Source organism: Schistocerca nitens, chromosome 4 (assembly GCF_023898315.1).
Source record: "Schistocerca nitens isolate TAMUIC-IGC-003100 chromosome 4, iqSchNite1.1, whole genome shotgun sequence".
Classification (NCBI taxonomy): Eukaryota; Metazoa; Arthropoda; class Insecta; order Orthoptera; family Acrididae; genus Schistocerca; species Schistocerca nitens.
In genome coordinates this window covers 551,496,404-551,510,369 of record NC_064617.1, presented here as the reverse complement: position 1 = coordinate 551,510,369, position 13,966 = coordinate 551,496,404, and the positions used below count along the sequence as shown (strand labels likewise).

General features: G+C 40.6%; 1 protein-coding gene across 5 annotated transcripts in view; it reads left to right on the top strand.

Moving 5' to 3' along the window:
* Positions 1-13,966, top strand: part of LOC126252073 (acetylcholinesterase-like) — a 224,611-nt gene that overhangs the window by 143,943 nt on the left and 66,702 nt on the right. For all 5 annotated transcript variants that reach the window (XM_049952922.1, XM_049952921.1, XM_049952924.1 and 2 more), the window contains one exon: positions 3,371-3,573. In XM_049952922.1, coding sequence (XP_049808879.1) covers positions 3,371-3,573 — 203 coding nt within the window. The remainder of the gene's footprint in view (positions 1-3,370; positions 3,574-13,966) is intronic.

The following is a 13,966-nucleotide window of genomic DNA, read 5'->3' as shown; positions in this document are numbered from 1 at the left end:
AAAGAAAATGGTCGTTAAGGAAAATTATTCAGATTTAACACATGAAAAAAATTACGGGACCAATATAAAACGACGAGTTCAAAGTAAGTTGTGAAAGTTAGCAACTGCTGATTTGTACTGAAATAAAAAAATTACTAACCGAAATGTGCAACGAACACCGCAAGTTATAAGAAAGTTCCTTCTTTAACAAGAGTGATTTCACCAACTCGCGTGTACACGCAACATTAATTTGTTTGACATGTACATCATAAGACAGAAAAAAACGACGCATCACGAAGCAATTATCCGAAAAGAACGTACATCGGTAGATGTGGTGTTCAGTTTCAGAAAAAAGTTGATGATTTATTCAAGAGAAAGAGCTTTACAAATTGAGAGTGTCAGTAACATGTTGGTGCAACCTGTGACCCTTATTGAAGCAGTTATTCGGCATGTCGTTGATTGTTAAAGTTCTAGGATACATTCCTCAGGGACATAGTGCCAAGTTCTGTCCAATTGGAGCGTTAGATCGTCAAAATCCCGTGTTGGTAGGAGGGCCCTGCCCCTAATGCTCCAAACGTTCTCAGGTGGTGAGAGACGCGGCGACCTTGCAAGCACGAAGACGAGCTCTAGAAACTCTAGATGGGTGCGTCCGGACATTATCTAGCTGAAATGGAAGCCCAAGTTGGCTTACAATGAAAAGCAACAAAACGGGACGTAGAATAACGTAGAGTTATCGTTGTGCCGTAAGGATCCGAATGTCGACAACCAAAGGGTTCTCCGACAAAAAGAAATGGCAACCCCGTCCATTAAACCTGGATGACGCGCCGTATGATGGGCGACAGTCACGCTGGTACCCTATTGATGTCTGTGGCGCCTCCAGACACGTATTCGCTGGTCGGCGGGCTTAATTCGAAGCGGGAATCAGCATAAAGACTACTGCAGTCGATGAGATTCCAGGCCCAAGGCGGATCTGGAGACGTCCCGGAGAGCAGTGGGGTAACGACGTGACTATCACTCGCCATACGGCCCGACAGCCAGCTGTTATGGGTTGGAGTACCATTTCTTTCCGTAGCAGGACCACTCTGCTTAACATTCGTGATACCCTACAGCACAGGGATACGTTGACGATAACGCCCCTTGTTGTTGCCCTTCACGGCAAATCATCCTGGGCTTACATTTCTCCAAACCTAAAGCAACCTCACATGTGGCAAGAGATTTTACTGCTTCTTCCTGCTTGCCAAACCGTGCACTGGCCAACAGGGTCACTGGACCTCTTCGTAACTGAGAACGTTTGGAGCATTATGGGCAGGGCTCTCCCACCATCTCGGGATTTTGACGATCTAACTCACCAATTGGACAGAATTTGACATGACATCCCTGAGGAGGAAAGCCAACAACTCTATCAATCAATGACAATCTGAACAAGTGCTTTCATGAAGACCAGAGGTGGACTATTGTGTGATTCACTTGCTAAATTTGTGAATCTCTTCCTCAAGTATAAGTCATCCATCATTTATGAAATTGTAATCATTTGTTTGCCTGCGCTTGTGCATCACATTTACCGATATCCGAACCAGTTTGATAATTCCTTCATGGTACGTCATTTTCGTTGTTTTAGTGTGTCGATAATTGAAATAACCCTCGAATAACATCCGTTTGCAGGACGATAGCTAGATCCGAACTACGTCCTTTACAGCAGTGTTGTGGGATGTGCGATGTACTGCGGCTGTTGTGCACGTGAAGAATCAGCCATATATACTGAACGCCTCTCACTACTGGTCACATTGGTCACATTCGCACCCACTACGCAACTCCCAGGGTCCCACAGGCAAGCAAGACCGCGCACACATGAACAGTCTTACGAAAACTGCCAGGGAATACTCGCTGACTGCCGGCCAGTATCTCGAATCACTGCCCGTAGAGGCTGTACTGGTGATGACAGATAATCAAGAGCCCCCTGCAGATCGTTATGTGCAGATCTGTTGACTCGCAGAGGCTCCGATCCATCAACTAGTGGTTGATTCTAATTAGAGTGAGCTACTGACAGAGGTCCAGTACAGACTTCTTGTATGGCAACGACACTTGCCAGATACTCTACTGCGTTAATGTGGAACCTATTAACGCAAGAAAAAGAATTAGTTCCAGTTTTCGCTACCTGGCGCATATCTCCCGCTGTGAATGCAAAGAAAGACGTACAACAATGTTTCCATATGTAAAGGAGTAGCATAGGGACTTGGGCAGAAAAGGCAAAGCCAGTAAGTAAGTTCTTTACACAGTTTATTCAGTATGAGCATCGAAGGCGTAGACGAGATCTGCACCTGGTGGCCAATATTGGAACAATTTTTTTTTCCAGCGTAAATCGGTTACGCATTAACAGCTTTAGCGTATCTGTTACGTTCTGCTGCCATCCGATAATTGGAGTCCACACTGGACCTCTATGAGAAACTGCACTTGAACTATAGCCAGCTGCTGTTAATAATATTTCAAATGCATTTTGAGATATTCCTATTTCTTGAACCTCGCAATACTTTTTTTGCACATATCAACGTATGCATAGTGAGAAAGTGTTCTAACGAGGCACTTGTTAACATCTGTAATACTTCATGACAGACTTTCAGATATAGCCCCCTAAGTACCATTTCCATGTGAACATAAAATACCTCTCAGTTGGTAATTTCCCACAGACGCCACAAAATACTACCCCAATAGATTTCTTTAACAGATTAACTATTATGTTTTGTGTTCAATTACAGGTTTCTTGTTTTTTAGAAACCTGCAAATTTCCCGTCTTGCTTCTCTTGTATCGCTGCTGTTTTCAGGTACAGAATACTCTTCTTCAGAGTTTATACCGTTCAAGGTTGTTTTAGTCTCTAACAAAGGGCTAAAGGAATCCACATTGGAGCTTCCTGAATTCCTTCTTCTATTGAACACAAGGCTTAGTTGCTTTCTCGAGTTATGCCCGATTACTTATTATGCTATTAATTCTCTACTTTTTTTCTTTTCTTTAGTGACGTACTTACCTTAGTTAATAGTTAGAACGTGAGATGTTAATCATGTCATACAGAAGTTATACCGTAAAAATTTATTGCTTTCTGTAATTTGAGGATTATGTCTTATCAGAGTCTCGATGATCCACCAAAATATTTTTGCATCAGGTCGAGGGTATACATTATGTGCAGGAGTCTGATTACACGATTTATTTTTTACTGATTCACTTTCTTATTAACAACTGATTACCTATTACTTTCCCAGAAATAGTATCCATTGAAGCGTACTTTCAGAGGGACAGTAACAAGGTGAATAAGTAACAAGGCTTCTGTTTGAGTGCAATACCTGTGACACACCTCTCAGCGCCGACACTAACTGAAATGTGTAATACGTCCTTTTGCAGGTCTGTTCTCAAGAGCTATTATTCAGAGTAGTAACTTCGTCGTCGCAAACCCGCTGTCAACAGCAAATGCCCGGACTCATTCTTTCAAACTAGGAGCCACCCTCGGCTACGAAACCGACGATTCACAACAGCTGCTCGACTTTCTGCAATCTGTGAACGTAACAGACCTTCTGGTAAACGACTCTCTTATCCAGACAGAAGTGGTACGTAAAAATACAACTTTTTCCTTCTGTGTACTGCATATGAGCGAAAGTGTGAACAAGATTTGAACTGTGATGGTAGGGGAAAGTGTGAGGGGGGACTTGGGGTCACGCAATGTTTGTTATATCTTCTAGGTTTCTTCAAACTGATAACTGGTTATAGATGACGAAATATCTTGAGTCCCATGTGAATCATGGACCTTACCGAGATCGGGCTGACTGCTTGCCTGAATAACGCAGATAACACGTGCAATCACAATTTAGGGGTATCTGCGGAGAGGTCTGTCTAATACGTCCTAAGGAGAAACAGCAACCTTTTCAGTAGTCTAGGGGAAACAGTCGTTAAGACTGATGGGTCTAGCTTTTTAAGTTTAGCCAACATGGTCTTACTGGTCTGGTAATGTAAGCTATTGAAAAAAGGGGACAGCTACTGTAGTACTTTCTGTGCTACGACCATGCAGTTTGTGACTATGGGATCCTCTTATGTAAAATATTCCGTTGATAAAATGGTTCCCCAATTCGATCTCTGGGTGGTGGAAGTCGTCATAAGGAATGCTAGGACTGGCAGAGCAAATTGCGTGGAATGTTAGATCCTTTAATTTGGGCGGGGAATAAAGAACGGGATTTTAGGTTTTGTGAGCACTGGATCATCAACACAAAACTGGATGGGGGGGTAACGCAATATTAGCCCTAAACCTGAAAAAAAAAATAGGAATACAGGTACATTGCTACGAAGAGCCTCGTGAACCCGTTATTGTAGCCGAGATAAACTTGCAAACCAGCTCTCATCACAGTGGTACAGGTTTGTATGCCAACTAGGTCCGCAGATGAAGAAAGTAAAGGAATGCATGATAAGACAAAGGATATTATTACAAGACATGAAAATTTAATTTTGGTGGGCGGCTTCAATTCGGTAGTAGTAAAAGGAAGAGAAGGAAAAGGTATTTGGAGAACATGGACTGGGGAAAAAGAGTGAAAGAGGAAGCCACTTTGTAGAATTTTACACAGAGCGTACTTCAGTCATCACTAATACTTGGTTACAGAATCGTGTAGCGAGGTTATATACGTGGATGGTCTCTGCTACACTGCAAGATTTAAGATTGATGACATAATGATAACGCGAAAATAACAAAACCAGATTTCAACGTGTAAGACATTTCCAGGATGTGGACTCTGACTACAATTTGTTTATGACCTGCAGATTAAAACTGAAGAAATTGCAAAAAGGTGAGAAACTAAGGAGATGAACCTGGATAAATTTAAGGAATGAAAGGTTCTTGAGAGTTTCAGAGGGAGCGTTTGTCCGCTTTGAACTGAAACTGTTGATAAGCGTACTACAGAATTCGAATGGGTAGCTCTGAGGAATGAAATAGGAACGAAGCAGAGAATTGCATCGATAAAAAGACAAGTACTAATTTAATAACTTGGATAACTCAGGAGAGACTGAATGTAACCGACGAAAAGTCAAAAATTAAAGATAAAGCAAATGGAGTTGGCGAAAGGGACTACAGGTACATAGACAGTGTTACTGGCAGACACTGCAAAATAGTCCTGTGTGGATTGGTAGACGACAAGTTGAAGTTTAATTAGGGGAAGAATAGGAAAATACAAGGATCGTTATCTAAAAGGGAAGCTACTGAATGAAAAACAAGTGCTCAGACGGCAAACCATTACTAAGCAAAGAAGGTAAAGTCGTTTGATGAAAGGAATACATAGAAGGCCTGTGTAAGAGAACGAGCTTGAGGACGAATTTTAAAGTGCAGAAGAGGTAGCTGGAGACTTGAGACATGACATTTGTCAACAACAAAAAATCAGCCGAACACTGAAGGACATAACTCTAAAAACAGTGCACCTGACGTAGACAAGGTACCCTCTGAATTACGGAACCATTGGAAGAGCTAGCCACGTTAAAAAAATTCCAGCTCGTGTGTAAGACATAGGGGGCAGGCGAAATACCCTCACACTTCAGAAAGAATGTAAGAATTCCAATTCCACTAAAGACGTGTGCTGACAGGTGTGAATACTACTGACAATCAGTTTAATAAGTCGTGTTTGTAAAATATTAACAGGAATAATTTACAGAAGAATGAAGAAACCAGTAGAGTCAGATCTTGGAGTAGATAAGGAAAAATGTAGAAACACCTGAGTCAGTAATCACACTACGTCTGCCGGCGCTTATGTCGTCAACTGTTTTGCACGCCAAAGCAACAACAAACAAACAAATCCTACGTGTAATAAGTCGATGAAAAGCAAACCGATGTTTATAGAATTTGAAAATGTAGACAGTTTTTGACATTGTTTACCGGAGTACACTCTTTGAAGTTCTGAAGATGGCAGGGATAAAATAACTTTGCCCAAAGGTTATTTGCTACTTGTGCTATTTGCTACTTGTGCGGAAATCAGACAGCAGTTACAAGAGGGGAGTGATACAGTGTTGTAGCCAATCCGAAACGTTACTCCATCTATTCACTAAGCTAGCCGTGAAGGAAACCATGAGATATTTGGGAAGGAATTAATGTTAATGGAGAATAAATAAAAACTTAACCGTTCGCCAATTATAATGTAATTCTGTCAGCAAAGGCTAAGGCCTTCGAATGGAATGAACAATGCCTTGAAAACATGTTATAAGATGAACATCACTAAAAATAAATCTTGCTAATTGAATGTAGTCGAAGTCTAGCTAGTAGCGTTGAGGGAATTAGTTTGGGAAATGAGACAATTAAATTAGTAGATGAGTTTTATTTTTGGGCTGCAGGAAACTAATGATTGCAAATGTACGGAAATTATAAAATGCAGACCGGAATTAACAAGAAAAAGCATCTCTGAGTGGGAGAAATTTGTTCACATCTAACACAAATGAGGAAGCTAGGAAGTCTTTACCGGAGGTTTTTTCTGGAGCGAGGTCTTGTACGAATGTAAACATGAACGAAAGGCTATTACGACAAGAAGAGAACAGAAGGTTCTGAATTACAGTGCTGTAAAAGAACGCTGCAGTTTAGATGGGTAGACCCAATAACTAAGGAGGATATACTGAAGCGAATTTGGAAGAAAGAAGTTTAGGACATAACTCGTGTAGAAGAAGGCCACACCTTAGGCATCAAAGAATTTTTCGTTTGGTAATGGAACGAAGCGTATGGGGTAAAACTTACAGAAGGAGACCAACGCTTGAATATTGTAAGCAGGCATGTAGACTGCGAGATGAAGAATATTGCACACAATAGACTAGAATGGAGAACTGCGTCAAACCACAACAATAGCAACATTATCATGAGAGATGCTGCAAATGTATACTTAAATAAAGTACTTATTTTTAATAGTATCGGTAGTAAATTGTCACAAATTTCAATCATTTAATTGTAACATTAGTGTCTATAAATGGAAATAAATCATTGATATAAGTCTCTAAGTAAGTGGGTAACACTTTTCAAAATTATCAAAAATTTAAAATTCTTAATCTTATCATTGACTAGTCATCAGTCGTCAAAAGTCAAAAATTATAGTGAAAGATCTCTTTCATCACATGTAAAATAACAGCAGCACATGTAAGTGTGGTGAGCTGCTAAGTTGGTTTTCCACCAGGTGGGGCTGAGCCTATCAATCCATGTCTTCATAATTCTTGAAATACACAGAACTCTTGAAGTCACAGTGAGGAAAAATGTTACTGGAGGCCTTCTCGGCATATGGTTGGGCTACCAGCCAAATTGTGCCGTTATCATGTAGGAACGTATCAAGCACTTTTTCACCCATCATGCACAAGTGGTCTGGGGTAACTTTTTAATTCATAATCAATACGTCTTCGGTCCCGAGTTCGAATCCCGTCTTTTCTTAAGTTTTGATTAATAATCTGCATCGACGGCTGAAAACTTCTGACATAAGAAGCCATCCTCATTCTGCCAGCGGCCTTTTCAAGGAATCCGGAGGTGCGAACAGAGGTTCAGGGCACTCTCTTGTCGTAGGGGTGGGAAACTGCCCCTAAAGGCGGAAGAATCAGCAATGATGAGCGGCATGAGGATGCAGAAGGCAATGGAAACCACTTCATGAAAGACACGTAACTTGTATCCAAAGGACATATAGCCTGTAATTGAAGAAGTGTCTTGATGATCTCTCCACTGGCAACACATTCCGGAACAGTCCCCCATTTGGATCACGAGGAGGGGACTGCCTAGTGGGAGGCTACCATGAGTGAATAATCAACGAAAGGGTAACGTTCTACGTGTCGGGGTGTGGAATGTCAGAAGCTTGAACGTGGTTCGGAAAATAGAAAACCTGAAAAGAGAAATTCAAAGGTTCAATCTAGATATAGTAGCGGTCAATGAAGTGGAAAGAAGACAAGGATTTAAGGTTAGATGAGTATAGGGTAATATCAACTGCAGCAGAAAATGATATAAAGGGAGTAGGATTCATTATGAACAGGAAGATAGGGCAGAGAGTCTGTTACTGTGAACAGTTCAGTGGCAGGGTTGCTCTTATCAGAATCGACAGCAAACCAACTCCGACAACGATAATTCCGGTATACATGCCGACGTCGCAAGGTGAAGATAAAGAGATAGCGAAAATGTATGAGGATATTGAAAGGGTAATACAGTATGTAAAACGGGATGAAAATCTAATAGTCATGGTAGACTGGAATGCAGTTGTACGGGAAATAAGTGGAACAAAAGGTTACCGGATAATATAGGCTTGGCACAAGACATGAGACAGGAGAAAGACTAATTGAGTTCTGTAACACGTTTCAGCTAGTAATAGGGAATACTCTGTTCAAGAATCACAACAGGAGGAGGTATATTTGGAAAAGGCGGGGTGATATGGGAAGATGTCAGTTAGATTAGAACATGGTCAGACAGAGATTACGAAATCTGATACTGGATTGTACCCAGGAGCAGATGTAGACTCAGCTCACAATATAGTAGTGTCGAAGAGTAGGCTGAAGTTTAAGACATTATTCAGGAAGAATCAATATGCAAAGAAATGGGATACGGAAGTACTAAGGAAGGGCGACATACGATTGAAGAAAGTTCAAAAATGGTTCAAATGGCTCTGAGCGCTATGGGACTTAATTTCTGAGGTCATCAGTACCCTAGAACTTAGAACTACTTAAACCTTACTAACCTAAGGACATCACACACATCCATGACCGAGGCAGGATTCGAACCTGCGACCGTAGCGGTCGCGTGGTTCCAGACTGTAGCGCCGAGAACCGCTCGGCCACTCCGGGCGGCATACGATTGAAGATCCCTAAGGCTATACATACAGCAATAAGGAATAGCTTAGTAGGCAGTACGGTAGAAGAGGAATGAACATTTCTAAAAAGAGCCATCTCAGAAGTTGGGAAGGAATACATAGGTACAAAGAAGGTAACTGCGGAGAAACCGTGGGTAACAGAAGAAATACTTCAATTGACCTATGAAAGGAGGAAGTACAAAAATGTTCCGGGAAACTCGGAATATAGAAATGAAAGTCGTTGAGAAATAAAATAAATATGAAGTGTAGGGAAGCTATGACGAAATGGCTGCAGGAAAAATGTGAAGACATCGAAGAAGAAATGACTGTCGGAAGGACATACTCAGCATACAGGAAAGTCAAAACAATCTTCGGTGACATTAAAAGCAAGGGTGATAATATTAAGTGTGCAACGGGAATTCCACTGTTAAATGTAGAGGGGAGAGCGTGTAGGTGAGAACAAATGAAAGCCTCTAGACGGGGAGCATTCGTCTGGTGTGATAGAAGAAGATAGATGAGTCTATTTAGATGAGATAGGGGATCCAGTATTAGAATCAGAATTTAAAATAGCGTTGGAGGACTTAAGATGAAATAAGGCTCAAGGGTAATTCCATCAGAATTACTAAAACTTTTGGGGGAAGTGGGAACAAAACGGCTATTCACATTGGTGTGTAGAATGTATGAGTCTGGTGACATATCATCTGTCTTTCGGAAAAATACAAAATTCTTAAGGCTTTGGTCGCCATTCGTTGACAAACTGCCTATTGGCTTCTGTCTCCGGCTCTTCGGCCGACATTCATCTGATGATTTTACTGACGTTTCGCCAGCACGAGTGGCTGGCACTGTCAAAGCTTCACCCTCCACTGCCAGTTCACCACCGGCAATGGAGGTGAAGCTTTGACAGTGCCAGGCGCTCCTGGTGGCGAAACGTCAGTAAAATCATCAGATGAACGTCGGCCGAAGAACCCGAGACAGAAGGCAATACGCAGTTTGTTTCGGAAAAATATCATCCATACAATTCCGAAGACGGCAAGAGCTGACAAGTGCGAGAATTACTGCAGAATCAGCTTAACAGCTCAAGCACCTAAGTTGCTTACAAGAATAACTTACAGAAGAGTGGAAAAGAAAATTGAGAATGCGCTAGACGACTACCAGTTTGGCGTTAGCAAAGGTAAAGGCACGAGAGAAGCAATTCTGACGTTGCGGTTAATAATGGAAGGAACACTAAAGAAAAATCAAGACACGTTCGTAGCAAGTGTTCGACAAAATTTGTGCAAGATGTTTGAAATTCTGAGAAAAGTTGGGGTAAGCTATAGGGGGAGATGGGTCATATACAATATGTGCAACAGCCAAGAGGGAATAATAAGAGTGGGCGAACAAGAACGAAGTGCTCGTATTAAAAATGGTATAAGACAAGGCTGTAGCCTTTCGCTCCTACTGTTCAATCTGTACATCGAGGAAGAAATGATGGAAATAAATGACTGGCTCAATAGCGGAATTAAAATTCAAGGTGAAGGGATATCATTGACACGATTCGCTGATGACATTGCTATCTTGAGTAAAAGTGAAGAAAAATTACATGGTCTGCTGAACGAAATGAACAGTCTAATGAGTACAGAGTATGGATTGACAGTAAATCGAAGAAAAAGGAAAGAAATGAGAAGTAGTAGAAATGAGAACAGCGAGAAACTTAACATAAGGATTGATAATCACGAAGTAGATGAAGTTAATGAATTCGTCTACGTATGCAGTAAAATAACCAATGATGGACGTTGCAAGGAGGACATCAAAAGCAGACTATCAATGGCAAACAGAGGATTCCTGGCCAAGAGAAGTCTACTATTATATAATATCGGCCTTAATTTGAGGAAGAAATTTCTGAGATTGTACGACTGGAGTACATCATTGTATGGTAGTGAAACACGGACTGTGGGAAAACCGGAACAGAAGAGAATCGAAGCATTTAGATGTGTTGCTGCACATGAATGTTGAAAATTAGGTGGACTGATACGGTAAGGAATGAGGAGGTCCTGCGCAGAATCGGAGAGGAAAGGAATATGTGGAAAATACCAATAAGGAGATTGGACAGGATGAACAGGACATCTGTTAAGACATGAGGGATTGACTTCCATGGTGCTAGAGGGAGCTGTAGAGGGCAAAAACTGTAGACGAAGACAGAGGTGGGAATACATCCATCAAATTATTGAGGACGTAGGTGGCTTGTGATATTCTGGGATGAAGAGGTTAGCACCGGGGAGGAATTGGCAGCGTGCCACATCAAACCAGTCAGAAGCCTGATGACAAAAAAAAAAGCCGTCATCTTCTGGCAACATAATTATATATCCACTGGGCTGACCACATCTGTGGGCAGCCAATCCAGAAGAGGGTGCTGCGATGGTGGAGGGGGAGTGTGGAGTAGCTAGTGGTGGGGAAACGCACCGCGGCGACGATGAAGGCATCGAGTCGCTATGTCTGTCCACTCTGTCCGCGGACACTGCCTTCTTCAGAACAGAGCGTTGCGGTAGCTATTTTGCATTTGTGTGCTGGGTTGAAACCCGTGTTGTGTACACGTATTTCTATCGCCTCTTTAAGAATCAGGTCCCACAACCCAAAGACACTGCATAGCTTCTTCTTTAATTATAAGTCGGATATGTGTCCCTTATTGAAGCTATGCTCTGCTACCACGGACTTGACTGTCTGCCCTATTCGAACATATCTGATGTGTTCCGTATGGCACTATGAAATGCATCCCTCCATTTCTCCGATATAGTGCAATACCCATTTGCATTCGATACTGTAAACGCTTCTATCAAACCAAAAATCCCATAAATTTTCACGTTGGGTGTAAAATGGTTTTCATTTAACGATTCTCCATTATCAACCGAAAAGATTTTATCACTAGCGACACAGTTTTTCATGTGATTCTTGTAGGTGATGTTCACAGATTTTACATTCAGTTCATTTCCACTTTATTTTTAAAATGGAACGTGAAAAAGACAAATTAATTTCCCACAAAGCTTCGTGTTCTCCATCAGAAACTAAACCTTAGGATTGAACATAACTGCGGCATTGCAGGAGACCGATTTGCACACATTTCATCATAGAATATACAACATGGTTCACTTTCTTTCGCCAATCAACGTCTTGCTTAAACTAGTAATCAGTATGCAGAAAAGAAAAATAGTGGCCATTTCGAAGTACGTAGCTGTAGATATTGGTTATAATGCTCAAGCAGTCACTAAAATGCTTAAAAAAGTTCAAACTGAACACATCTACGAAGAGATAGTATTACAGTAAAAGAGGAAAATCAAGGGCAGAAACTATTTACTAGCCCATGAAATAAAAAGAGAGTATTTCATAAATAAATGATCAATACAATAAAAATTGGGTTAATATGGTATTCACACAACCGAAAAATTTTTATTAAAGAAAATATAGCACAAATAAATCAAGTTTTATATTTGAAGCATCAGTTGGGAAGGTACATATAGTGTAGAAAGGACTGAACTACACCCCATAAGTTGTGATAGTTAAACCCTGAACTTTTAAGCTATACAGCAAGCACAAAAATTTATACCTCAGATAATACTTTGGAAAATCAATCTGACACCTGATGGTATCTACAAATAGTAGTCTCTCACACACACGCACGCACGCACACACACACACACACACACACACAAACACACACACACTGAAACAGAGTTTTAATTAATTACCATTTGAACATTGAGCAGTGATTAGTGATTCATCAAGAAAGTAATTAAGAACTGAATAAGTGTGAAAGTGTTGACAAACTACTTATAGCATCTAGCAGTGGTCATGAGTATGTTCCTTGGATGTCTAATTACTGATATTAAGCTTAAGAGAGTATCTGAGATATCAAAATTGAAACATAAATTATAATTTCCATCAAACATTACAATAAATTGTCAGATCACTCCACAGCACATTTAACCAACAGTCACTGTCGAAGCAGCAATCATCGATCTACTTCTCTGGGTCACTAATCTAGTAGTACGCAAAAAGACAGTGGTTATAAATAATATTTTGAGACTTTATTTCATTGTGTGTCCTCTGATACATCAGAATATTCGTTGGTCATGGTCAGAAACAACTAGTTGCAGCAATAAGGTAGGCACACAACGTTATACGGTGTCATTCACAAGATTAGGATCAATTAATGGCACCAGTAACATGGCAATGTTGCATGGTATTGGGTAGTTCATTATTTAGATAGAAATGACTAGTTGTGGATAGATTAGTTCAGAAGCAATATCGTTTCTGTAAATACACACTTTTGCAAAAAGAAGGTAACTGATGCAAAAGCCCACAGTAATTCTCAATGTAGCAGACAATAAAATTAGTTGAGCAAGGAACACTCGAGATGTAATGTCTGTTTGAACAAAGCAATAACAGTTCTACAATTCAGGGGAGGATGATAACTTTGTATCTACAACATTATTCATTCAAAAATAATGGCTGTCACTATAATCCGCTTCTATTTAATGAAAATTGATTAATCTATGAGTTTCTGTTTCACTATTTATAAGGATATGGTGACTCCAACGTGTGGTAAGCAGATGTAAGCCGTGTAGAAATTCGCAAGGAGTCCTGAAATAACCATTTTGTGTAGCCTTTCAATCATGGCTTATAGCTGAAATGATTTCACCCTTTCATTTCATCCATATGGGATCTCCACACCAGCAGAAGCCACCGCCATACAGAGCCAGTCTTCTTCCCAAGTCGTAGCCGAGAAGATAACTCCAAGTGTGGCACCCTGATCTAGAATGGTGAATGCTATTTCAAACAAAACTGCTCCATGGTTTCTAACCGACGAAGGCTTCCAATTGGTTAACATCAAACTGAGTTCAAGGAAACAAAAATGCCTCAGTGGCCATGCTAAGAGGTTGCTCAGAATGTTTGTATCGCTAAATCGAAAGTGAGTTGGTAGAAACACACAAAGAATTCACAAAAGTAACTATCTAGATCTACTAAAAGTAAAATATGGTCGAAAAATGAAATTCCCGAACATGAGAGATTTGAAACGTTCTCTGGAGGAGACCAATAGAGGACTATGCAAACTATTACATAAAATCATAACACTTTTCAAAAGATAAAGTTATTTCGTAAGAATAAGTAAGTAAAGAACTTCTACATGAAATGTGTCAGGGTA